The 27955-nt window shown below is 39.0% G+C and overlaps 3 protein-coding genes across 3 annotated transcripts in view; 2 read left to right on the forward strand and 1 right to left on the reverse strand.

Moving 5' to 3' along the window:
• Positions 1 to 18458, forward strand: part of LOC136243545 (uncharacterized) — a 23471-nt gene extending 5013 nt beyond the window's left edge. The window contains exons 5-15 of the mRNA XM_066035058.1: positions 7113 to 7300; positions 7403 to 7451; positions 13222 to 13254; positions 13311 to 13494; positions 15310 to 15417; positions 15470 to 15697; positions 15773 to 15921; positions 15988 to 16067; positions 16132 to 16191; positions 16524 to 16617; positions 17855 to 18458. Coding sequence (XP_065891130.1) covers positions 7113 to 7300; positions 7403 to 7451; positions 13222 to 13254; positions 13311 to 13494; positions 15310 to 15417; positions 15470 to 15697; positions 15773 to 15921; positions 15988 to 16067; positions 16132 to 16191; positions 16524 to 16617; positions 17855 to 18190 — 1509 coding nt within the window. The 3' untranslated portion in view covers positions 18191 to 18458. The remainder of the gene's footprint in view (positions 1 to 7112; positions 7301 to 7402; positions 7452 to 13221; positions 13255 to 13310; positions 13495 to 15309; positions 15418 to 15469; positions 15698 to 15772; positions 15922 to 15987; positions 16068 to 16131; positions 16192 to 16523; positions 16618 to 17854) is intronic.
• LOC136243547 (uncharacterized) lies at positions 221 to 3092 on the forward strand. Its single transcript, XM_066035060.1, has 2 exons — positions 221 to 591; positions 679 to 3092. Exons 1-2 carry the CDS (start codon positions 344 to 346, stop codon positions 1724 to 1726), a joined length of 1296 nt encoding a protein of 431 aa, XP_065891132.1. The 5' UTR covers positions 221 to 343; the 3' UTR covers positions 1727 to 3092.
• Positions 18459 to 18625: 167 nt separating the features above from the next.
• On the reverse strand, positions 18626 to 26179 carry LOC136243549 (ribonuclease H2 subunit C-like). The gene is made up of 4 exons (XM_066035061.1): positions 25963 to 26179; positions 19166 to 19234; positions 18772 to 18926; positions 18626 to 18723 (listed from the first exon to the last, which is right to left on the reverse strand). Exons 1-4 carry the CDS (start codon positions 26129 to 26131, stop codon positions 18706 to 18708), a joined length of 411 nt encoding a protein of 136 aa, XP_065891133.1. The 5' UTR covers positions 26132 to 26179; the 3' UTR covers positions 18626 to 18705.
• Positions 26180 to 27955: the final 1776 nt, after the last annotated feature.

Here is a 27955-nt window from a genome sequence, read left to right on the forward strand (position 1 = left end):
GAAACCTGACATTGTGTAAGACCCGGACTACCCAGACTGGTTCATATGTGAATGTGTAATCTAGACCTGCAGTCTGTAGGTGTGCATGAAGCCGCCCTTGAAAGCTATTGCTAGCTGGGTCCGACCCACCTTATAGAATACCCATATGTGAAACCTGACATTGTGTAAGACCCGGACTACCCAGACTGGTTCATATGTGAAACTTGACATTGTGTAATACTGTGTTCACACCAGCACGCATCTCGAGCCCAGCCTGGTACGGTACGGAAAGTGCATCCATTCACACGTAACCTATTTGCGTACATCCACAGAAGTATAGGAATCACGTGTGGTCACGTGTTTGATGTTTATCTTGCAGCGGCAGCGCGTAATGGACCTAAGCGTGCAGTTGTTTCAGTTTCTCTGTGTGGAATCGACACGAAGAGCGAGGCTCAGAGCTAGGCGGGCCAAGAAGAGATTGCAGATCGCTAAAAGATCTTTAGAGAATTTTCGAAGGCAACAAGTGGCAAAACGAAGGATATTGATGGCCATCTCCCTCCTAGTTGCACAATTGCTGACACCAATAGAAAGACTATGCTGGACTGTGACCAGGTGACTAACTGCTAGCTATTATGTGTTGTTATGATTTTTACAGTCATTGCGTAGGTGTATGCTTGTCTTGATAACTGTTAATTGTAGGTCTGACACGTGGTGGAAGAACATTGTGTTAAGAACATTCACTCACCAGGATTGGTTGGAGAACTTCCGTATGAGTAAGGAGACTTTCTTGTACATTTGCAGGAGATTATCTGGAGTGTTAATCAGACAAGACACAGTTATGCGGCGTTCCATCTCTGTGCAACAAAGAGTTGCTATAACATTGTGGTGTTTAGCTACTCCAGCTGAATACCGCACTATCAGTCATCTCTTTGGAGTTGCACGATCGTCAGTATGTGAGATAGTGCATGAAACTTGCAACGCAATCGTAGATGTGCTACTCAAGGAATATATAAAGTTTCCGACTGGTAGGGACTTGGATCAAACAGTGAACTTGTTTAAAAGCAAGTGGGGTGTACCTCAATGCTTCGGTGCTGTAGATGGTTGCCATGTACCTATATCGGTACCATGTGAAAATCATACCGACTATTATAATAGGAAGGGGTGGTACTCTATGCTCATTCAAGGTTTGGCTGACGCCAATTACTGCTTCCTGGACATATGCGTGGGATGGCCAGGCAGTGTCCATGATGCACGGGTGTTCTCTCACTCTAATTTGTATTCAAAAATTACAAGAGGACAATTGTTACCGGATAAACCAGAACTCATTTCTGGCATCAGCGTTCCACTGTTTATGATAGGGGATTCAGCATATCCTTTACAGTCATGGCTTTTGAAGCCCTTCCAACATAACAGTGATTTAACTACCCAGCAACGTACTTTCAATTATCGAATTAGTAGAGCTAGAATTGTGGTTGAGAATACATTTGGCAGGTTGAAGGCTCGGTGGCGAAGATTGATGAAAAGGAATGACATGTTTGTACACAACATTCCACAGGTTATTGCTGCTGCTTGTGTTCTACACAACATTTGTGAGCAGCACAATCAACATTTCAATGATGCTTGGTTACAAGCTGAAGATACTCACGATCAACCAGCCACTACAATGTATAGATATACGTCAAGTAGCAACAGTAGCAGATCAAGGCAAATCAGGAATGCTTTGGTCAGTTACTTTCAAACACATTAAGCAAGTATGTACTATGCAAGTATGTACTATGCATGCATGCATATAATAGACTACACGTATTAAAAACTTTACAAGATTAACTTTTCTTGTATTTGATTATTATAATAACATTGGTACATTGAATGATGCGAAAAGTGTATACAACTATACAATTATGTTTCAGTAATCACATGAGATGTACCTTAGGGCTCTACAACCCATCTTGTGTGGCATCAGGATCATATGGGTCCGGATAAGGATAGGATGGGTATGGCAATTGAAATGAACTGGGATGTGGATTGACGTTACCTCTTGTAAGTACGTTCATCATTTGTAATTGGAAGTTTTGCTCATCCCTCCTCATTTGGGCCTCCAGTTCCATCTGACGTTCTTCCATTTTTGCTCTTTTGTTTTCTAGCTCCATCATCATCTTGTCTGATTTCTCCTGCATAGATATAAACTTGTCAAGCAAATCTCCTGTGACATCATACTTGGATTTCTTGCGCTTTCTTGTGTTGTTGACAGCTTCCTTTTCTGGTGGTGTTGTACTGTTGCCTGCAGGAGTCTCAGACGTTTCACTACTAGCAGATGGTACCAGTGTTATAGGGTCGGTTGTGTCACTCACTGCTTGTGACTCATCATTATCATTAAACTGCGTAGAATCATAGCTCGATGACTGATCAAAAGTGTCTGGAATAGTGTCGTCCATTCTTGCAATCGGGTCATTCAGAGATGAATCTACAACCACTGGAGGTTGAGTAGCTGGCTTGTGACCAATTACTCCATCTATGGCATCAAAGTAATCCCACTCTGGGTATCTGCCTTGTCCAGTTTCCTTTCTTTTATCCTTTACTTTTTTATATTCACCTCTTAGCTTCTTCATTTTGTCCCTACATTGATCCATAGATCTAGTATAACCTGCATCTGCTAACTCATTGGCAATCTTTGTGTACACATCTCTATTTCTTCGACATCCCTCTAGCTGCTCTTGTATACTGGCATCACCCCATATGCTAATAAGTTTAAGTGTCTCTTCTTTGCTCCAGAACGTAGCCATAGCTGATTTTAGCTGTTACCATACGTAGCTATTAACGATCGGCTATTAACACACCACTTAACGACTGGTCACCACGTGTTGCACCACTAAGATTTCGATTTAGAGAGCACTTTAAATTGTGGGATGGTCCGAGTTGCCGACCCAAATTGTGTTCAGACGAGTGGCAACTGTGCGAACCGAACCGTACCAGTGCGAGCAGCCTCGTAATTTTGGCACGACTAGCTTGGTTCGGTGCGGGACGGTTGGTATGTGTTCACACGCGATACTTTTGCTGGACCGAACTGTACCATACCGAGCAGTACCGAGCTTGCGAGCTGGTGTGAATGGAGTATAAGCAATGTACTCTAGACCTGCAGTCTGTAGGTGTGCATGAAGCCACGTCCATTACTCTGTGTGTGCTAACATCAGATATTTTACCCTGACACAGCACAGGGGCATATTATCTATGCTTACATGGAGCTACACCCACTGTACTAATTGATCATTGAGCGCATAATCATATATGCACGCGTCATAATCTAGCCTTGCGCACAGATTATATATAATCTTATGCCTTACACCAGTCTAGCTTCTTTTTTGAGCACTCCCTCTTATGCCTTGTTTAAATAGAGGATATGCGTGATCCAAAAAACCAAACGGAATTATTTACAAAAAATCCTTGATGGTGAACGACTATCGAAAGGAATATTTCTAACGCTAAAAGAAGGAGAACTACGAGTTATGTCCAGGCGTCAATGTTGTGTTTGGGGTTGCCACAACAGGAAGGGAAGGTGCGCGGTGGATATTTCTGGAAATTTGCTTTGTGGGTGCCCTGAACTACGAGCTCATGGTTGTCCAAAGCCTGAATTATTAACCCTCCACACCATCGATACGATGCCCAAGCCGATCAAAAAGGCTGTGATTCAAAGAATTAATGTTACTAGACAGGGTCAAGATGGAACTAAGTGGCTGCCAAATACGGAGACAGTTATTTGCAATGTACATTATATAGACCACAAGGATCCAAGCAGAGCTAACAAGGACCTTGTTCCTGTTAATTTTAAGAGACCCAATCCCTGTAGTACCCTTCCAACATCCAAAAGAACAAGACCTACCCTTCCAGCATCCAAAAGAACAAGATCATCAGTGAGTGCAAGGAGTGTAACTGCTATATCTGGAGGTACCACAACTGTAGATGTGCAGGGTCTAACCAATGGGCAGCATAACGCTCAGTCTACAAGTGAAATGTGTATTGAAGGAGCTCATGATGATCTCTCAGGTGAAATAAATGACGAGCCATGTGATGAGAATCTTGTTGAGCCAATTTCTGACGACCAAATTGGTTTACATAGTGCTAACTCAGACATCACACCTGAGCCAGATTCTGAAACTTCACAGTCATGTTGTCACACTTCACTTGATGTTTTATGTACTGTGGCTAGGTGTACTCAACTAGAACAAGAAAAAACTGAATTACAGGCAGCAAACACTAAGTTACTGGAAAAGAATGCTGAATTACAGGCAGAGAATCTGGAACTAAAATGGAGAATTGATAGTTTCAATAGTACCATTCAAAGACTGAATTTGAGTCTACTCTCTGATTATCAGGTACAAATGTATACTGGTCTTCCTCGAAAGACAGTTAAGTGTCTGTTGAACTGGTTGGTCCCAGTGTTAACATTAGATACTAGAGGAAATGATGAGCTATCATTATCCCAGAAGTTGCTTCTTGTGTTAATGAGACTTTGCCACAACTGTTCACAGAGTGACTTAGCTTGTCGTTTTAGTGTAGAGCAAAGCTCTGTGTCCCGCATCTTAAATAAATGGATACCATTGATGAAAGTGCAACTGAAGGCACTTATCAGATAGCCACAAACAACTATGGCCCTATTGTCCCACCTTACAATACTCTACCAAATGCTGTTGCCATTATTGACGGAACTGAAATTTTTATTCAGAAGCCAAGTAATCTAGCTACGCAATAATCTTATTATAGTGATTACAAAAGTCATACCACTGTAAAATACCTGGTAGGTATTGGCACATTCACAGGAGTTTTTGTGTATATTTCACCTGGGTTTTCTGGGAACAGTAGCGACCGATTTACAATACAACACAGTGGGATTTTGGATGAGTTGAAACCTGGTCAAAGAATTCTAGCTGACAAGGGTTATAATGCCCGTGATTTGTTTGCTCAAAAACGATGTTTTTTAACCATTCTTAGTTTTTTGAGTGAGAGCCAACTAACAGCTCAGGAAGGCCTGCAATCACGGACAATTGCCAGTGTACGTATAAGAGTAGAAAATGCTATCAAATGCCTGAAAGAGTATAAGGTATTGTCAGAAACATTATGCAATCGAGTGAACAAGAAAATTGTAGATGATATAATTATTATTATAAGTGCATTGTGTAATTTAAAAGAAAAATTGATTAAGTAGCTAGTATATGTTGTAATTCTATATTAGCAATTTAAAAATATGTACATAATGGAATTTTTATTAACAATTACATCATTGAAATAAAATACAATTTACAAGCTACATATTACACAATCTGTTCAAAGCTTCCACTCCCAACGTGGTGTAATAAAAATGTGCCAATCTATCTTTCATCTCTCTCCATAGCTGGACATCAAGCACAACCCGTTCGAAATGTGTGTCTACTTCTGTCCACACCACAAAATCACAAAACTCTGCACTTGTGAGTGCAATCTGACCTGTTACTTGAAAGTAGTAATCGTGCCGGCGATTGAGAGATATTTGGCCATTTTTGTATTTCTAGACAAACAAAATGCAGGGTCCTTGCAAACCACTTCAATAGAATTCTTGCGGTGCTCATAGGGACACTTAACCTCTACCACTCCAAACTTTCCATTTCCAAGGGGAATGATTCCATCAGGAGATGTTGCCAGGTAAGGAAATTCTACACTCGGGTATACACCACATTCTTCAACCTGAGCACCACTCTGCTGAATGTACTGGTGTATAGCATTTGACTCATGGTCACATCCCCACTGCAATGCAGCTGTGTGGGGAATACCATAATCTCCTAACAGAGATTTTACCAGTGAAGGAGGATACAATTGTCGGAATACTCTGTTGCAAACCCTACCGAAATTACTAGACGTGATTCTCCACTGTCTTGCATCTAACCACAATGGATTATGTCTTTGACCAATGGTCTTGACTTGGATTAACTTAACCTCTTCAGCTGTTGGCTTTAGCGCCTCAACAAGATCATCGACATTAACATCTCGAATAGAAGCAATGTCTCATAACTTGTCAAGTGGGTCGATTAATACAGGATTAGCACTAGGTGGAGGAGCTGATTGCAAGGACCTTTCTTCTTCCTGCTTAAAATAATACTGGACACCTGAGTCACATCCAGCACTCTCCAACTGTTGCAACAAGTCATCAACTTTTACTACAGACCCAGTGAAAGCAACATAGCCATCAACAGATGACCTTCCAAAATCTAAGTCTACTACAAAGGATGGCTTTCCACTTTGTGTAGGCCTAGACCAAGCACACCTCACACTTGTGCATGCTTGTGGAGTGATCTCAGTAAGTGTAATAAGTAGTGCAGCTATATATGTACACAACTCTGTGTTTCCCCAGCAGGACACTTACAATTTCCAGCTACAGGTCTTCCATCCTGTAACTTTGTAAATAGAGAGTAGAATGGAGGGTTCTTCCGCATAGTAGGTCGACATTTAGCCTTTGTGAAAGTAGTGTCATCAGCTTTTACCATCTCCAAATCAAACAAGTGGCTACACTGACATAAACGAACACCAGTTCTTGGTGTAGCCTCCCCTTTCCTTAAGATAAGTGGTAACATTACCTTCCCTCACTAACGGAAAGTCGTCTCCTGTCCAGCCATCAGCTGGCAGTTGCTCAAAGCTTGGTGGACTTGTATACGTGACACATTGAAATGCGGTAGCCTCGATTTCCTCTTCTAATCTATCTGTATAAACAATATCAGCAACTTTTTGAACCAGTTCAGCCTTGTTTCCAGTTAGGGGTATCCGCCTCTCTTGCAGAAAAGTCTTCAATTGATCAACAGTCCACAAACGATACAACTCTACACCTTCCGCCATTCACCTCACTGATACCGTTCACCGTTGTGACGTAAAGAGGATCACGAGAGAATTAGAGATAATACGGTACGCATATCCTCTATTTAGTGGGCACTGCCATACTTTGCTCTACCTAGTTTATATGAAGTGATACCAAGTGTTTTATGTAGGGTTACTCTAATAGAACACACAGCAATAGTAAAAATTTCTCCAGTAATATGACTGATAATTTAGACTATACTGTTTTGTGCTATATTTTGCAAGTACTAACTCGGCTTTTTTATTTATTTCTGTAGTCTTCAGTATTCCAGTATCCCAACCCTGTGACTGATAATGTTGCAACTCCTCCGATGTTACCAACCGTCCCTCACTTACATCATCCTCGAATAAAACCCGAGCCTGATATTGATGAAGCCTTACATGTGACAAGTGCTAACTGTATGGTCCCCCACCAGCCAATCTACACTGCTGATGTTCCCAATAAGTGAGTAATACATGCTGATAACTTGTCTGTGTGTGTGTATGTGCATGCGTGTGTACATCCCAATATTCTGTTATTCTATACATTTTGTGTGTTGTGTTATAGTTTGCCAATGCCAGGACAGTACGAGTTTGACTTGTATTTTTTGGAGGAGGTAAGATTGTTTGCTATTAACTTTTGATATAAGATGATATGTATGTAGAATGTATAGTAATACTGGTTTTGTTAAAGCTAAATCCTAGTATGTATCTCATCTTGAGTAATGTCTGTACCAATTGACCTACTAACTTACCAATGGAGTTTTCACAAATAGACTTCTAATTTTGTGCTATAGCTGAAAGTTCCCATTTCTTATTCCCATACCAGAATATGGTATGGTGTCCATGCCTATGTATATCATCACCCATCTGCTTGAAACTCTCACACTCACTGCCCTAAAAATAGTTTTGATTTGGACAGCAAATAAAGAGGCTTAGTACTGAATGTATCACTAGAGCATAGTCTATCAGGGATGATGCAGCATAGCAACAAAGTACAACTACAACTCTCAACTGTGCACAAGAAATCTGAAAATGATTAAAGTAGTACAAAGTAACTGAAAACTTTATAATCAAGTGTATGCCCCACAGTAAAGTCATATAGTGTTAAAATATTATGAAGTGTTAATCATTTTGGGAGAATAGTAGAGAATAGTTTTTATTTAGTTGATTGAACAAATAATATTTTAAATACAGAACAGTAGATGTCACTCACTTCCACTATTTCTGTGATAAGGTGTCCATAATATCACAAGTTGGTGATATTTGTTAATAGTCCTGTATATCAACATTGGCTGTTACGTCAAGTCTCAAATACTTCCTAATGACACTTAAAAATTATTTTTGTGTTCACCAGTCGTGTAGTGTTGAGAGTAGTGTGTAGTGTGATTTCAGCTGTCTCAAGGTTTACCTGTGATCTTAGTTTCAATGGAGTCTTTCAATAATACAACTACAACTGGGGATTACGAGGAGATACCAGTGTACACTACCTACCTCAAAATGGTTATGTTGCTGTTGGCACCACTTATTGTAGCTGTTCCCACTGGTCTGGTCTTGCGTGTCATTGCTATGGAGGAAAGGTTACACAATAGGTATTACTTTCTTGTTGCGAATTTGTTAGCTACTGATTTGGTGGCTATTGCGGGAGAAAATTTGGTCCTGCTTGTTGCCCTGCTCACCTACGTTTTGGGGATTCAGGTTCAATTCAACTGTGTCTTTGAAATCGTTTGAAGTACCTACATCAGCCAGCCAACTGCTTTTCGTCACCCTTGCTATTGATCGGTTTATAGCCATTGCTTATCCGTATCGTCACCGCGACATCATGACAAACAAGGTCGTTTGTTGTATAGTAGCAACAATATGGGCTCTGGCAATTGCGACTAATTACATCGTGGTGTTACTGTCCAAAGAATCCTTAGAGTATGTACATGCATTAGCCAGGTGTGAAGGCTTCAGAGGTTACTCTTTGAAAGGGTTTTGGTTGATTGCTTTATCCATGCTGATTTTAACAATCAATGGTTACCTGTACCACAAGATCATGCAGTCCAACAAGGAGAACATGCAGTTAGCTGCTGATGAAGAAGGTTGCAAGAGAACAAGGAAACTAGAAACGCTTCGAAGTCATATTAAACCTACCGTGTCTCTTGCTTTTGGGCGACTTAGATGCTCTGTTCAACTTAGCCATTCCATTTATCCAGTTAATGTTGCTGCTTAATGGTGATAGTATGGTCATGATGTATGCCCAGGAATTTCTGATAGAGTGGTGCCAGATACTGTGTCACCCTCTTGTCTATGGGATCTACATGACTGACATTCGCAGGAAGATATTCGACTTTGAGCTGTACCACAGGATGTTTAGCCGCCACAGCAAAGTGATTCAGCTGAACAGACAATGAAACAGTTGTGTGTTAAGTAACCAGCTGCTAGAACTAAACGCTCAAGTATATAATGATTGTACTATATACTTGCTAAATAGTGAAGAGATGTGTAGCAAGGCTGCCCCTTTTGTTCATTGTGTATCATGCATTGGTGTAGGCTCACATCACTTTTAATATCATGTGATCGTCACATTTCAAGCTGCTGTTGCTTACTCATGTGGCATTTGTCATGTATATGCAAGATATATATGGTTGTGTGGCAACTATGGCAAATGACACAGGCTTAATTTCTTCGTTGCTTAGGCCCATGGTGTGTATACAGCCTGTCATAGCCATGACTGAAGTAGTAATTGAGTATTTACTAGTATAGCTGCAGGAGTATTCCTTAAGACTTGTTTGTTACTTTTTTGTAATTCATTACTGGTGAACCATATCACATCAAAGGAAAGAATGGTGCAGACAAATTATAAACATTTATTGTGCAACTGTGTGTGACCCCCAACTAACTATTAGTCATCGAAACACAAAGTGACCACTCTAGTTCCACCCATTATGCAGTATTAAAAGGGAAAGAAGCACCTCTGCTATCAATCCAGTCACTACAGAAATTACAACTGAACGCACACACCCCGACTAGCAAATACTAAGAGGTGAAGTAGCCATTCCACTTCAGTTTCAGCTATGTTGTACGTTGTTGCAAAAAGTAGTACAAGAAGTGTCTCTGCAATCAATCCAAGCACTGAAGCCATGATCAGTTAGTCAGTAGCAGAAAATTCAGTGAGGCTAGACAAAAAGGCCCAAATTATGATCCTATACAGTACTACCATATTGTCTGATGCCATTCTTTTCCTTAATGTAGTATGAGCTGAGCTAAATCCCACAAGTTGTAGTTCTGTGTCACTCTATATAACGAGTTAAAGCATATCGTGTCTTTGAACTGGTTGAACATCAAACCATGAGCTACCAGAAAGATATGGAAAAAATGAAGGCAGGTGCTCTACCAGATTGACTGTTTTTCCTGTGGTTTGCAATGGAATGAAATTTTATTTACACCATTGCCAAAATCATTAACTTGGATGCCAGTGTACAGCAAGCAGGCTTGTAGCATAGCTACTGAGAAATACCTTAAATACAAATTTGTTACATTTTGTTGATCATGTGCATGCATGTTAAGTAATACTCATTTTACAATTACTTGCATGATGGCATATGGCTCATGTACAGAAATTTAAAAGCAACAGCATCATGCATGCTGTGCTTTAGTACATGATCTTTAATACTTCATTTCCAATGCATTACCACTGCACGTTGCAGGCAAGAAGTTCACGTCATTACAATATTTAGTTTAATAGAACAAACAGCTCAAACAAACATGCATCCAATTGGCCTGCCCATGGTTCTGCGCTGTACTGCTACTATATGCTTCTCAACAGTCTATGCTGTGTAGTGTACCAGGATGCTATGAACTTACAAGAACTTACTATGAGCAAAAAAAAGTATTACAGTATCCAAAAAGGTATATATAAAATGGAAAACCTGCATGATTCAAACCTGCTCCCTACTACACTATAACTGCAACAACTTCAGGGAGGCACTGTCCTTTACATCATGGCCTTTAACGTGACTGAAGTAAAGCACTTGGAAGTTTGCAATAAACTTTGTGAACTAGCCAGATGATGAGCATTTCATTTCACATGTGAATCGTGTCGATACATCACATAAGTAAGCGTCGCCAATATATGAAAGTAATATATGAAGATAGATGTCATGAAAAGGTGACACTGAGAAGAATATGGGCAGGAATCAAACCCTGAACTTTTGTGGGTTAACAGTTCTACACACTAACTCTAGGACTGTTTGCCTGTGATTTTAACAGTTTTGGCTACACTAACACCTTCAACGCTTTATAGAGAACGAATGAAAGCACGTGGCATTTTTTAACAACAAACTTGGAGTTGTTAAATGAAGAGCGCTTATTGAGTTAGTAGTGTCACATGGAAAGAATGCAGATAGATAGACAGACAGCTTTTCAGCTTTATATATATAGGGATCATAGAAAAAATGCTATAAAACATAGGAGGTCATCTACAGTTGTAATAGTGGTTATTTTAATTCCTACTGCTATACTAGAGTACCACTAGGCTGTATAAGACTGAAATAGGAATTAAACTATCTACTAGTATAGCTGTAGGTTCTTGTTTCATGGCACTTTTATTTCTATGAAATATAAATTCTTATGCAGCATTGGAGTACGGTATACCACATGTCATTCAAATTCTAATTATATGCATTCTACATAAACTTAGATTGCAATTGAAAGAACAAGGTGTCCTCTAGTTGCAACTGTGCATTCAGAATTCAGATAAGCAGGGTCTTTATTTGCCGAGTTACACAGTGAGATACTTGCACCTTCAAGCTAATCTTTTGGCCTCAAATAGCGATGAAGGGAACTTGTATTAAGCCACTATCACGACTCCGTATGGTAGTATGGGCTACTAGGTAGTAACCAGTAACAAAGAAGAATAGATAGCTTGCAACACAATGGAGCTATCAAACCCTTAAAAACTTGTGAGGCATCAGTGAAGTTGTGAAACATCGCTTGTACTATTTGCTACAGCAACAGAAGCTGTTTCTTTACACCACTGGCTGCTACACACACCTACCTATATTACACAAGCCAGCACAAATACAGAGGTTGTACTCACTAAGAAAACTGACTCAAAAGTGCTCCACTCACCATTTAAGTTACCATACTAAAACCACATTGTTATCCTTGCCGCAAAAATTTTGCTTGAACTACACAGATCTCTTTAAACAAAGCTCCTTCACTGTTTTACTTCTATGAATGTCTTCTTTACGATTAAACACTAAACATCAACAAATTGTTTCTTATTACAAAACACGAGTTGTAACACGCAGCTTAACCATATTGTTATTACGTAATCGTATGATGCAACAAAATGAATTTTTGTGGTAACAGTGTGGTTTCTTTTCAAATGGCTTCCGATTAGCTAAACATCAACAAATTGTTTCTTATTACAAAACACGAGTTGTAACACGCAGCTTAACCATATTGTTATTACGTAATCGTATGATGCAACAAAATGAATTTTTGTGGTAACAGTGCGGTTTCTTTTCAAATGGCTTCCGATTAGCTGAGTTTCCTGTTTACCTTAATCACTACCAATTACAATGTGGCTGTTCTATTAGAACACTTTGACAGTTTTACTTGGTTGTTGTATTAGGGTGACTGCTTTATTAGAGCATTTAAATTAAAACGTTCGCAACAACAAGCCTTGACACTGCATACAAGATGTAGAGAACAGAATCCTGAAAGGCACATGTCACATGTACATCATTTTAGCCTCTAACTTTTCATTTGTCATTATTTCAATATCAGTGCTTCTGCTTGTTTTGTACACTAAGTTTAACATCAGGACTACTATTCATTTAGTGATTTTTTTATCAGCAGCATTTTAATAACACAGCTGTACTACTACTGTATCTAGTGTAGAATGCAATGGTCTGAGCCTTTCAAACTTTTGATGATTACAATGGAACTACTCCAGCTCTAAAGGAAGTGTCAAAAATTCAGGCCCCATAATTTTGTTTCCTCTGTAACAATGGATACATAATTGCTAGAGGTAGACCTAATATCCTAACATGCTGAATCCTAAATTGCAAGATTTTACAAACTTCACTGCTCTGTTAGAGTCAAGGGTAGGATGAACTGTTAGAATGTCTGACTGTTCTATTAGAGTATCCTGATCATTGTAGTCTTAAAAGTGTCCTGAAGCAGCCTCCTTAGTAGCTGTACCACTGTCTAGAATCCTCAGTTCCATTCCATTTTGGCAAGTTTTGTCATACACCTGTACTACTGCTGTTAACTGTAAATGTTTATTTAATATTTAATAATGCTTTACAGCACAAGTGCTGAAGGTCTGTAGGACACCTAGTCCTACAGCCTGCTCAAAGACTTTAGCTGTCATGTCTGTCATTTTGTTTGCAGAGAAAAGATATACCAAAATCAGCACTACTCACTGTAAGTTTAAAATAGTGCTGAAATGTATTTGTCATTATTATTGGTCATTGTTTCAGTATTCCGATATACTCAAGAGACTTTTTATTAAACAGAACCAAAAAATACCTTTAAATTTTAAGTTAACTGGTAGTCTACCACCAGACTGCTATATTCGTGCAATGACAATATTCAAGACACCTGGGATGATCAGGGAAATTGTAACTACTTGTCCAAAGCACAATGCTGATATACACTCGCAAAGTAAGTGTCTTTGTTAAATAAAGTAGGATCGTGTCTTTATATGTGGCCTCAATGTACTGTACAATTGTATCTTGTGTGAAAGGTATGTGTATCATGCAGTATGGTAGTACCGTATACTAGGGATCACAGAGGTTAGGGTTTTTCTTTCCCTTCAATATCACCCAAAAAACACCCTCACTTTTCCTTCAAAACGGTTTGGCGGTAATGGTTACGCATATCCAAGCCCAAAAATACCTTCAGGGTGACCCCAAGCCCTTCCAACAAGTTTCTATGAAATTTTTAAACCAGGCCCGCACACACGCCTGGTTACTGAAATTGTTTTCCAAAAAGTGTGTGTTTGTATGTTTGTTTGTATATTTGTTTGTCTTTCCACACCCACATGAGCAAAACTTTGTTCGCAAAAAAAAACAGCCTTTATGTGATAAAGGTCATATAGAGCCTGCATTTAACCTCTGTGCAGGTAAGCATTGGTTTAAGATGGTTAATATGGGTGAAACGAGTTTATAAGGACGCGGTGAAGGCCTTACCGAAAGGGCTCTACAGATGTCAAACAGCCAAAAAAAAACACACACAATTGGCCTCCTAGGCTACCGGGTATAGCAAATTCCTTTGAGTTTAAAAGGGGGCGTGCCCATACATACGTAAACAAAAAATAAGAGCTGCTTTGAGGCTTTGCCTGGAGAATTTGCATAAGAAAATGTTATAGACGAACTATAAAACAGTTACAAAGATACTTCTGTGCATTATTAGTGGGTTAAAGCATTTTGTTTGAGGTACATCCCCTTAGCAGTGCTTAGCAACATAATTACAGAATTATGAAATATTTCATCAATTACAAAATACAAATTACTATGATCCAATTGTGTATGTAGCAACAAAGCAAAATCCAATATAAATATTAATTTAGTACACTGTTAATTAATTCAAGTTAGGTATGTTTGCTGCATGGTGCCTGGCTTTTAGAAGTAGCACAACATCAACTTGTTTTTAAAAAAATCTATTTAACTGAATTTTCTGCTAACTGACTAACTGATGGCTTCAGCAAGCATAACTCGGCTATGGCTTCACTGTTTGACATTGCTTCAGCCCAAGGTGTGTGATTTTTCGACAGCCGCAGCAGTTACAATGCATGAAACGTGGACATATCTTTGGCTTCCTTTGTATCCTATGTATTTCCTTCTCCACTTGAAGGTGTTGATTTGCAGTAAGCATTGGCTTTAGTGCAAGCTGGCTTATCCGTAATATCCGTAGTGAGTGAAATGGTTGCAGAGGCCCTTCTCGTGTTGTTCTTTGTACTTTTTTGCAACAATCACTGGTGAACCATACATACCATGTCGAAAGAAAGAATTGACACCAGTCAGACATACTGAGCACCCTGACTATCAACTACTGGAAAGCGTCATTGCCCATTTCACTTCATTTTCAGCTTTTTCCACCTGTTACAAAGAACAGTGCAAGAAACATCTTTGCACTCAATTACTGGGAAGCGAACAGCTTCTCAGGTATACTCTACCCGTTACATAGTATTAAACTAACAAAAACTAGAAATTTTATATTGTATCATAGAAATATAAAGCAAAGAAACAAGGGAGGTCATTCACATCTGTGGCTGTGCTAGTGGATATTTAATCCCTACTTCAGTTATGGCTATATAGTCACTCTGTATTTGACTGAAGTAGGAGTTAAATGTCCACTAGTATAGCTGCAGGTGTAGATGACTTCCTTGTTTCCTTGTTTTTATTTATACTTGTATGCAATTAAAATAACTTGTTTTGAGCAATGCTGTTTGTTTTTTTTTTGTTTTTTACTGTTAAGGTTTATTGCATCCAGAACATTTTAGTAGAAGCGAAAATGATGGAGCAATTTATCAGAAAGACATTAACGGCAGACTAAGTGTACTAGTACCATTTAAATCACTGCAAGGTATGTATTATTAGAAAGTTTTTGTGTTTAAATTTCTGTTTTTCTGTTCCAGCTAATCAGGGATACTTCACTGCACTATTCAAGTTTCCCTGTTTCAGTTCATGTCTGCCAAAAGATTCGTACCATTTAGCACAGATAATTTTCACATTAGAGTACAGAAACGAGCTTCTAGGACGGTGCTGTGTAGACATCCGTGTGTGTGCATCACCGGGGCGTGACCGAAAAGTAGCAGAAGAGGCGGCAGACACACCAGCGACTGTAAAAAAGTGGAAAAGAAAAGGTATTTAGATGTTAAAATATCATAATTTCTTGGTATACTGTAAGAAAGTTTTTGAAACTTGATTTTTCTATTCAGGAAATGACAGTGGCCAGTCAGTACCCAACACCATTGAACTACAGCAGTGTCCAATACCACCTAAAAAAGCAGCTACTGGTAATAATGCTATCCCACCTCCAGGTGAAGAAAAGACTCAACCATCTAAGAAGAAGATGTATTGTATCACTGTAAGAAGTGGTGCAATGTACAGGGAACAATTGTTACCTCTTGTGTGTGTGTGTTTGTGCGTACAGACAGACAACAAGGAAGTGTTTCATGTCTTGATGACATTAAAGAACACCATTGAGCCATTTTACAATAGCAGTACTCGCAAGTATGTAACTGTATGATGATGACGTTCTTCTGTTAATTGTGTTGTGTTGTTATGGCAATACTAGTGCATCTAGTCCTGTTGATAGTGGAATATCTTCACAAGGAAACTTCAGATATGTGGATAAGTGAGTTGTCTTGTGTTTGTGGACAACATGTAGTGTTTGCACCACATTTGCCATACCAAACTAGCTAACTACAAGCAGTTGTTGGATCTGTGTGTGCATTGTAACCTCTTTTCAGCAAACTTGTGCCTGACCCAAGTTGGTGTATATTGATGTTGCCACCTTGTCAGATTAAACTGCAACTCCTGTAGTTTTGTCAGTGTTTCGGATTGAGTACAGATGTGTATTGCTATTAATAGTAACAAAGCAATGCACACTCACTGTACCCCCTAGAAAGTCATCCCAACTTTTCACTGTCTTACACAGTCTAATCACTGCCCCGTGCCTACCTGTAGGTGGTTGGATCATATCAAAATGAAGCAGTACAAGAATGTGTTCGCAAGAGGTGGAGTGACGGACATGTTCCAGTTAGAGTCACTGTCTGACAAGGTATTACGTGTATTGTACAATGTTCATATTGCAGGGATTGCCTCCACTGTATTGTATATAACTAGCAGTACTCAATATAACATCTCTTACATGATCTGTCAGAATGACTTACATGATCTGTCAGAATGACTTACATGATCTGTCATAATGACAGGCTAACATGTTCAGCCATTGGTACTTAATATAGTAAGAAGCTTACATATACAATACTTTTTAAAGCTGATTTTGATAGGTCATGATGTCAGATCATTTCTAATTTGGTCGGTTGTTGTGGCTTGGTCAGAAAATAACAGGCTGTAACTTTGAGCTCTGCTCTGTAGTGAATTACCTATATCTGTAGTGTGTCCTAGTATTTCAACCTTTAGTAGCACTGTCTGTGTAGCCAGAAGTTTTCAAGGATGAAACTTTTGCAAAACTGTATTTCGTGTTTTTTGGCAATTTACGTCATTTTACTCGTAATGTAACAAAGATTAAATTGATACCTAGGATTTTACCTTAAATGCTAAACAGTAAGGCCCAAACTAACCATGTAGGTAACTTTTTGGTAAGGACCCTTACATACTGTACATTTAAAATGATCCATAACTCAATGGTGGTTGCTGCTATCATCTTGCAACAAGTTCCGTTCAATCCGCCATTGATTTTTCCATCAGGCCATATGCGACTCATGTGAGTAAACCCACAATCGAAATTAAGCACGTGGCTAGAATTTTGAAACACAGAGACGCGACTCACTATTGTTCATCACTTCATAACAAGTAAGCCACAGTGTTCATTTAACCTTCTCCAAGTAGCCCAGTGAACAGACTTCTGATCAATGTGTAGTTGTAGGCTATAAGAATTAAGTTTCTCCACCTAGTGTCGCGTCCATATTGTGTAAGCACGCATTTCCCAAAAGTTATTTGCGGGTTTAAGGTTTAATTCACAAAAGTCTAGAAAATGGTTTTGGTAAGGTTACTAAGGTAATAGTTATATGTATAAACCTGAAACGTTTCACAATTATATTTTTCACAAAGCTATAATATCATTACTTATGAAAATCGGGAAAGCTTCATCCTTGAAACCACCCTGGTATATGGTACCACTTTGTTATAGTCAAGTCAGTCCTAAATATAACTTGTAACCTAGTAAGGTGTACTTCATTACATTGTTGATGATTATTATTAAGGCCATCCCATGGGTGGCACTGAGGTTTCGCCCATGCATCCCATAGTACTGTTTATTGTTTCCTTATTAGGAAGTACGTGATATGGTAAGAGGAATTAACAACAGAACTGATAGAGACAGGTTGTACTATGAGATAGAGCAATATAAGGAGCAGGCCAGACAGGAGGAAATGGCATCAACACAGTACTCATCGTCCTCACAAGGGACCCAGTATTCATCATCATCCTCGCAAGGCGACTCACAATTTGGTTCACAACCTCCTTTAGACTACCAGAATGCCTATCCTCCACTTAAAAATCATTCCCGTACAAGTTCTACTTCATCGTCATCTCAACACAGTGAACCTAAATCAGGAATCCATGAAGCAATATTGCTTCAGCTACGAAGAACATTTCACAATTCCTGAAATATTTATTATATTATATACATAATCAAACTTCAACCAATCTAGTAAGTAGCATCTGTTTTTTTGATAACTGTCAAGTTTAGGCTTATAAGTAGGTAATAAAATTATTATCACTAACCTAGATAATTTTTTATCTTACAGAAAACATTGTATCACTTGGTTATAACATCACATATATTGCACTGTATGAGTTTTAATGTATTTTTCTGTCAACTTGTTTTTTTTTAAATTTATGTCACTGTACACATTAATAGAAGTTTTGACTAGACCAGTTAGTACAAGAATGATTGGGAAATAAAAGTTTATTTTAAAATTCTCAAAGTAAGGGAGACCCTTCAAAGAGTTGCAGTGATCTGAAATGGACAGATTTCTTTAAAAGCCATCGAAAAGGGTGCCTTACAAATTCCTGGTCCCAAAATGCCCACTACAAAAAAGTTTACTGTGTGATCATTTGTATTTGTTTAATTAAATAGACATGGATGCATTAAAAGTCCAGTCATTTGACAACAAGACAGTTACACTTTCTGATGGATCTACAAAGTACAAACAATATAACTGCAATGTGTCCATAGTATACTCACAGCATTAGATAGTTTAGTCCACTGTAGACAACGATGAACGGGGTCATCTTGTGAAATGTTCTTGTCAAGATTCCAGTAGTAAAGTGATGAGAAATGTCCTACTGTGTTGTATGTGACACCTGCGACTGCTGTACCTTGTTCTTTTAACACGACTCCTGTAGTACAAGGGAGTACATGGATGTCACAGTATCAATCATGCAGGTTGATAATGTATGGATTCACAAGAACTGCTTTCCCCTTGCATGACAAATACACTTGCACTAAGAGCTGACTAACACTAGTACACTAAAACTAAAATTTTTGGCTTACAAAACTTGTACGGACGGTGTTATGGTTAAAAAAAGGCAACCCATCTATATACAATATGCACGGAGTCACACTAACCCATACATACCTTTGTAGTTGTCTGGTAGTGTCACTAGTGCTCCATGTAATGGTCTGCCTCTGAAGGAAGCTCTGAAAACTAAATGAAATATATTCTAATAAAAACTTGAAACATTTGCTTTGTATTGTTTTTTCCCCATAAACTTTCTTTAGGGGTCATCCATTATTTTCAGCCTTTACACAAGAGTATGCTAGGGGGGAGGGGGTTAGATCACATGTACGCTTATAAAATGATGAATAATCATGTATGTACTGTACATAGTATCAACATTTATACAGTATGCTTTGTGAAGGAGGGAGGGGTTAGAAAAAAGAGTACTCTTTGTACGCTTGCATAAAGACGGAAAATTATGAATGGTCCCTTACCATTAAATATACAGACCCACTCTATTTACAGGGTACTGGACTATTTGTGCATAAATAATTACAAACAGGTGTTACTGACAAACTTGCTTTTCACACATGCTATGGTTGGATTTTTGAGTCTCACTAACTAAAGCCCCTACAATCTGCTATTAAATATGGTATAAACAAAAAAAATGTCTTGTAAGAATTTCACTACTGTTCATTATACACTCCACAATGCATATACACTCCTTACCATAATACAGTAATGCTGCAGGGAATGTGATAGCAATGAACTATACAGCAATAGAGAAGGGAGTCTGTGCAGTAGAATTCTAATAAATTTGGTCATATCAACAGAGTCCAGCTAGAACATACAAGTAACTGTGCATGGCGGAATTCAGTGTTGTGTAACGATTTTAAAGGAGTTTAACAAAGATGGAATGTTTTAGGATAATTAGCTTGTATCTCAGACTGTTCAACAAAGCTCACTCTATACGTATATCATTCAAGGGCAACTAGCATGTTGACTGCTGTTTAACCATCACGATCATATTCTCTGCATCATCACAGGTAAGGATTATAAGTGCTGTAGAATATAGTGAAATACAAGATATATGTAGTTGAGATTCCCTACTCGTATTATTCAGCATGTAGTAACAGGCTCTAGGTTCCCTGAAGGCTCTCTGTTAGTGAAATTCAATACAACATAGTAAATACTGTCTATGCACTGGATTGAATTCTAAAAACAATTTTGTAAGTAAATTTTAAAACAAGCCTCAAACTCTGTCTACAATGTAAGGACTGCTTTTCTAGGCCTGCTATACAATAATAGTATGACTAGGACTGCAAAAACCAGGCGTATGGGTACGCCCCATCACAAAGGGGTGTTATGGAATCCACATCTGAACAATTTAATAACAATGGAAAACTGTAATGACATCAAAATTTATTAGTTGTGCAAGTTTGAATGCAATGTACCCACACACCCTGTGTTTGTAGTGCATGTCATGGACACCTGTGGAGAAATTGAGGGGGGCAGAGGGGACAACTGCCCCCTCGTTTTGAAGAGTGCTGGGGCAGTGCCCCTCACTTTTTCCAATGCCCAGAGACTAAACTACACCAACTAGTAGTCAGTAGAAATTGCGCTAAAGGTTATACAAGATGGAATACGAATCAATATATTGGGAGTGCATGAGATCAAGATACTCTGTGATGTACCTATACATAATCAAGTAAATGAGCTCATCTCAAATGCCTTCATTTACTGATGTATCTACTTGTACAGTATCTTAATGATATACACTGTACAGTGTCATAATATTATAGGAGTTCTATGCTATTTCTCAACGCATTCAAATTTTCCTGTGGTGGCATGCCCCCAGGCTCCCCGGTATTGGCATGCTTCGGCACACTAACGGACACTAAGAGTACGGTAACGATTTTTAAAGCACTTTCTAACTGACAGCCACCCCACATGACTGCCCCCTTAGAGTACTGTTCTCCACCCCTGTCTGACTAATAGTAACCATTTACATTATAAAAAGTTGTGCCACAATTATCACACATATTCACATGTTATTGAAACATGTGCCTAACACAGTGAAACATTTGTGCATATCTACACATCAGTATTTGCAAGACTATATACTGCCAGGTGTTTATATGGGAAAGGTCCTAATACGGTATATGACATACTGACATTGTACATACAGTACAGTACCTAGTTAAATGAACACACCAGTCCAATAATTGACCATTGGTTAAGGCCATCATTATTATACTGTCTGTTTCCTGTCACATAGTGCAGTAAAAACTGATGTGGGTGGGAGGAGATTAGTAATTAAGCACTTCACTGTATAAAGTATATGACTGCTCTATTAGAGTATTTTGATTGCATCCTGGAAGGGGGGAGGGGGGGGACGCAACTACAAAAATCTGTACAGGATTTCAAACAATTCATGGCAAAATTTCAGAGCAAATGAAATCTTCAGTATCCGGAATAGGTTAATCACGTGATGCTTAGTATCTGAAAATGTACGGAAACTTTTCTTGAGGATTTTTGTTGACAAGAGTTTAGGGCTACTCGTGAGGATGACACACATGATACTTAAAATACAGGAACATCGCAACAATTTTCAAAGATTTCAAAGAGGCTGTACGAGATTTCAGGGGAGTTGCAGACCCCTCGATGCATCCTGTTGAACACAAGTGATGGGTTAGTTAATGTTTATATGCACGTGGGCAGTATTGATCAATATCATACCATGGTATTTTAATTATAAATATTGCAGTGTTACTAAATACCCACTAAATATGTAAAACCTTCCATTGCATCAATAGCCTCATTGTAGACTACGCAGTGCTTACTCTTCAGGTGGGAAAACAAATTGGAGGCGTTAACTTTTTAGACAGCGCCAACAAACATTTTAGACACAGGTAACAAATAACACTCTCATATTTGACTGGTCTCCCATTAGTACCTTATTAGTAGTCCCATGTTACACTCTTTGCTCCACTTTTGCTAACACGTTCTACTATAATACCGTTTAAATAATTTGAAAACCAGTAATTTCCAGTATTCTGCTGGTATTCTCAGTATCTCGGTATGCTGTATTACCAAATGTTAAATATTTGTGACCAGATTTTACAAAACCAATCCAAATCGCACATCAGGCAAAATCAAACTAACGCCTCCAGTGGATAGCTACACTATTGTACTAGTAGTTTTGACACTCAGTACCACTCAAACTACTCGAGGCTGGTTTCAACAGACATCTTTTCTGGGTGGTGTGTAGAGCTCGAGTGGCGCACGAGTGGCGGTTTTAGGCCTTGTGAAGGACCTGGCTTGGCAAGAATCACTGGTTTACTGGTGGACAGTCTGATAATGTTGGCCAGTGGATTTTGCTACATATCAGCCACTAAGGAGCCAGCACAGCCCTGTAATCTTGTCTCTGGACTCCAATCGTGGTCTGTCTCCATTTTGAGGTCTAACCCTTCTACACCTCCAGTGGATAGCTACACTATTGTACCACTAGTTTTGACACTCAGTACCACTCAAACTACTCGAGGCTGGTTTCAACAGATGTCTTTTCTGGGTGGTGTGTAGAGCTCGAGTGGCACTTTTAGGCCTTGCGAAGGATCTGGCTTGGCGAGAATCACTGGTTTACTGGTAGACAGCCCGATAATGTTGGCCAGACATTTTTTCTGTAGATTTAGCTACATATCAGCCATTAAGGAGCCAGCACAGCCCTGTAATCTTGTCTCTGGACTCCAATCGTGGTCTGTCTCCATTTTGAGGTCTAACCCTTGCCCACCCCTTTGTGAGTACTCGTGATACTACTTTGCTCGTCCAACTGCTCAGATTTTCTATCTTATTTGGCGGGAAACTCTACAAGCAGCTACAAGCACTGGAAGTGGCCTGAAAGGTAACAGATTGATGCATCTTTTGTGTAAATTTCATATGCGTGCTTACTATCCTTGGAGAGTTACGCTGGCTTGAATTCTTTAAAACCGTTTATCTCGAAACTTTTAATGTGTGATTTGGATCATTTTCCCAAAATCCAGTCACATTTAGTGATTCAGTTTTTTAAAAAAATATATTGCACAACTAAAAATCAGTAGATTGCCCACCCCTATGCACAACTAATGCATTTACCTTAATACTTGGTCATTCTGTGTCTCCTCTATCATTAATAGTACATTCACATGGTCTAAATCAAATAATTAAAATTTTGTGCAGCTACCTAAAAACTGATGTGGACAGTGATGGGAAACCGGGAATAAAATAATAAAGGCCTAACAAACACACATGAAGATTGCATACATTTGTAGGTCAGGTGTGCTTTATTTCCAATCCGCAAGCCTTAATTCATTGCTAGGCTACTAGTGAAGTAAAGTATTAGCACTCAACATCAAGAGAAATCAACTGCTATACAACAAACTACTTGAATACTATCAAATCAAAATTTGGAGTATTGTATTGCCCACCAAATTACAGTCCCACCAATATTTTATAGATTTTAGTGTCTGAGGATTTCAAAAAATGCTAATTTACCTGGTTGTAACTGAGTGAAATGAAGTTAGATTTCTATGTGTCTAATTTATATTGAAGGTGTCGGACCTCTTGTATCTGTAGTGCAACCATTGAGTGCTCCACTGTTTAATGATTTTCTGTTTTTCATCAGCGCCCACATGTATTTTCACTGCCGCATGTATTTCCCTATTTAATATTAAAGATATAACCATTATTTTGATCTGACTGATGAAATATTGAGGATGTGTAGTTCAGATTGTTGCACTCATGCAGTAGCTATCTCATGCATTGTAGCCATGAGAAGTGAGAGATTTGTGCAGCTAACAATCTGACAAAAGTGTTTGCAGAATTTTTAACAAGTAAAGCGCTCGGGTTGAACTCAATGAATTGTCACAAAGGACGACTATACGTACATACATCTGAAGTGGACCAGAATGTTACGGTTGTTAGGGTACCACATTATATGTAGAGTTATCTAAGTTAGCTAACTGCCAGTTAATTATACAGAGTTGAGGTATGAAAATAAGCCTTGCTAGCTATAGTCATGGTATTATATACTACGCACCTGGGATTGCGTACCGTCGGTTTTCAAAGGAACAATCTGCATTGTGCTCGTTAACACTTTTCCTTTGTAGTCTACCGCATAAGTGTTGTACCCAGTGTTGTACCATAGATAGTATATTCTATGTACCCAGAGAATAACAAACGGTACGGTCGTACCGTTTAAGTAGGGATTCTGGTGAAATTTCCGCGTGCCACCTAAAATTCTTCCTTTAAAAATCATCCTAGAGGTATCTTACGAGACGAAAATCACCTTCACGGAATAGTACTAGTCCATATAATACATAAAACAGCATTAAATACAACAAAACACTTATAGGTGGCCAGATATAGAATTTTTTAAAATCACCAAAACTTGAATTTTAGACTGACTGACTGCCTGACCACAGTTGCAAGCCTAGAGGCCAAATGAAGCAGCGCACGGCCACCATTTTATGCCACAATAGCAAACTCACCAGTGAGATGTACCTTTTGGGGTTCCGACAAGTGTGTGCCCTCTGTGCCTTGTCTTTTCTTTTTTCTTCAATCAGGCTGCTTGTCTTTTTCTTCATCCAACAAAACCATATCGAGGCGTTAATTCTCTGTATCAACACTTTCTCTAAGCAGCATAATAGACGCCACAAAATTATTCAAGGCGTTTAGACTACACTTCTGTACAGAAGATACCGGTACTAGATAGCTTTCACAATAGGTCACAAGATCACGCCCATTCTTTATTCTACACATTATCATTCTATCGATTGAAACCACGATGACACACCCTTTTACGCTAGCTGTATTTCAGTGACCACACACCTTCAAGTTGGAAGGCTGACTCGAGATACTACTCTAATAATGGATCGAAACCACAGTGACCACGCCCCCTTTAGGGCTAGCACACATCTTTGCAGGCTGACTAGAGATACTCCAATGCAGCAGTCACCCTAATAGAACAGTCGTATGTCTGTATCCCTTAACAAAAAAATTAGTATATTAAAAATTATAAATTTAAAAATTAAGTAGGGATCCAAGCGATAAAAAGTAGTGAAACAAGAGATGAACGATGGTAGCTATTACAGCATAGCTTGGTGGGAAATCAACAAGAGATGAACGACGGTAGCTATTACAGCATAGCTCGGTGAGAAATCACCATGCCAAAGTAGGGATTTCCCACCAAGCTATGCTGTAATAGCTACCATCGTTCATCTCTTGTTTCACTACTTTCTATCGTTTGGATCCCTACTTCATTTTTAAATTTATAATTTTTAATCTACTAATACTATCTATGGTTGTACCTTAGATACTATATTATCTATGGTTATACTAGGCGGCATAGAACTGGGGCTTTACAGCATCATATCTGTCTGCTACCTCTACAGTTCCAATGGCTAGGGTACAGATCCTGATCGGCTAAGTATCAAAACCAGTAAATCGGCATGAGCTGAGTGGTACAGTACAACAGTGGTATCCGTTTCGTGTTGCTTGGAAGGTGTTTGGGGATCTCAGCTCTTGTTAAATAGCTAAATATGTCACTTACTATGACGCTGTTGGTTGAGTGGAAACAGACGGACGGTTAAGATAGGCATGACAATTGTAGCCTGGTTTTCTGAGTTGTTACTCGATGAAATATGGCGGCGAGTTTGAGGCTTGTAAAATCATTTTCACGATGCTTATGCTGTATTTCAAGCATTGAGCAGGCGCTTATAATGCAATCGATAAGCGCCGTGCCGAGAAAAGAGGTCTGGCCACGCGAGACTAAGAAAAATCCGCTGTAATATCTATGCTATAGTGTGGCAAGTACTAGGGATGATGGTAATGACCCGCCCGCCCGCACGCTACATTGGGAAAATAACCAAATAGTGGCCTTGTATGCTAGTGCAACATACCATTTGGACTTTCCTCCTTGATCGTAGAAGTAAAATAGCAATTCACTTTGGCTTCAGCGACACCGTTATCATTTTTGGTATCTATTCCACAGGGCATTAAATGCACCACCGTCGAATCTCCTTTGTCGTCTACCGGTATATCTACCGTAACGACGTCCTCACTTGACATGTTCCAATTATTCTAATTAATACTCATTAGACATCGCGTGATATGTCACGCTGCAGGTGGTCCCCCGCCGCAAGTGGTCCGGCCGGAACAACTACCGCGCCTCAAGTAGTCCGGCCGGACCATGTAAAGTTGCTGCAGATGGTCCGCCCTGCTGCAGCTGGTCCCCCTAATGAAATCTCCACTATCAGCTTCCTAGTCAGTACTAGCTCCGCAACGTCTTGATCAAAACGCACTGCCCTCCACGAAATACGAGTCCTGTAACAGTGAAGTGAAACTTGAGTAACGCATGGCCTATTCTTAAACATATAATTCTGAAGATTGCATTGTTTTGCATTTGCACGTGGTTTTTAATTCGTGTAACGCGTTGTGGACACCGGTGTCCTTTTCGATCCCCCTTTCAAAAATACTAACAAAATATACTCTAATAGAGCAGTCAGTCAAATCCTTAAATAGTATTTAACAGTCACCACCATGACATGGCTTAGTGTCATGCAGTAGTCATCCACATACAGTTGCCAGCAGTATGTGACAGGATAACACTAAGATGCATCTCAGGAAGAAGCTACAAATAAAGCTTCTGGGAACCTCCATCACTTCGGTGCATGTGTAACTTGTAATGCTCAATTTACCATTTCCACTTACCAAAGGCCATGACACACCAACTGAACAGTTGGCTATAGTTTTCTCAGTTCTATAATAAAACATGATTTAATCTCTATACTCTGGAGTATGGGTTAGACAGCTGTTCTACCAATGGTGAAAACCATTAATTCACTTGGATATAGGCTTGGTCAGTGATCGGAAATTACTAGCTGCATGTTTCACGCCTCATGTGCAGCTTCAATAGCTATAGACAATAATTTTTTTTGAAAATGCCGGCATGCACTAAATTTTCAGTTTTGTCAAAAATGGTATATACAGGCAGGCTATAGCTGAAAGGTTCTGTTCTAGTCTTAGTGTGTAAACTTTAAACTCTCCATTAATGTCACTAGAACTAATGCAGTATGGTGACCTTAAGTGGTTCTTACAAGCCAATAAGTTAGTAAACTTATAGTGTGATATGTAATAGTTATCTGGGGTACCGCAGGGAAGCATTTTGGGACCATTGTTCTTCATTGCTTATATTAATGACATATCTCAATATATATCTTTCTCAAAGTTATTCTTATTTGCAGACGACGCCAAGCTTACCAAAATTATTAACTCTCTTCAGGACAATAAATCCCTCCAAGAAGACCTCTGCTCATTTATTACCTGGAGCTCACATTGGAACCTTTTCATTAATTATGATAAAACATTTTTACTCCGATTATTCTCATCGTATTTGGTTCATGAATTCACCTATGAATCCCCCAACAGCTCATCCATAAACATTGTCACTTCTCAGAAAGATCTAGGTATTTACATCAGTAGTGACCTTTCATGGACTCACCATCACAATTCTATAGTCGCTAAGGCCTACAAGATGTTAGGACTCCTGAGGCGCACATTTGGTGCCTTTCACTCCATTACAACTAAGAAACAACTATATTTGACGCTTGTTTGCTCTCAGTTAACCTACTGTTCACAACTCTGGAGACCACAGTTAACTAAAGATATTACTTCCTTTGAAAGGGTTCAAAGACGCGCTACAAAGTTTATTCTAAATGATTACGATTCTGATTATAAGTCTCGTTTAATTACCTTAAATGTACTTCCATTGATGATGAGATATGAACTAGCTGATATTTTATTTTTTATTAAAAGTCTCAAGAATCCTACTGCAAATTTCAACATTACTGACTTTGTGATTTTCTCCTGCAGTTCAACCAGGTCTTCTACCCA

This window comes from Dysidea avara, chromosome 13, assembly GCF_963678975.1.
Source record: "Dysidea avara chromosome 13, odDysAvar1.4, whole genome shotgun sequence".
NCBI classification, from domain to species: Eukaryota; Metazoa; Porifera; class Demospongiae; order Dictyoceratida; family Dysideidae; genus Dysidea; species Dysidea avara.

Bases quoted from the DNA above. Each gene is read 5' to 3' on its own strand.
- LOC136243547 (XM_066035060.1), top strand. From the start codon at position 344: ATGTTTATCTTGCAGCGGCAGCGCGTAATGGACCTAAGCGTGCAGTTG. The intron at 592-678 runs GTGACTAACTGC...TGTTAATTGTAG, and splicing joins CTATGCTGGACTGTGACCAG to GTCTGACACGTGGTGGAAGA.
- LOC136243549 (XM_066035061.1), bottom strand. From the start codon at position 26,131: ATGTCAAGTGAGGACGTCGTTACGGTAGATATACCGGTAGACGACAAA. The intron at 19,235-25,962 runs GTATGTTGCACT...TATTTCATTTAG, and splicing joins CAAGGAGGAAAGTCCAAATG to TTTTCAGAGCTTCCTTCAGA. The intron at 18,927-19,165 runs GTATGTATGGGT...CTTGTACTACAG, and splicing joins ACTACCAGACAACTACAAAG to GAGTCGTGTTAAAAGAACAA.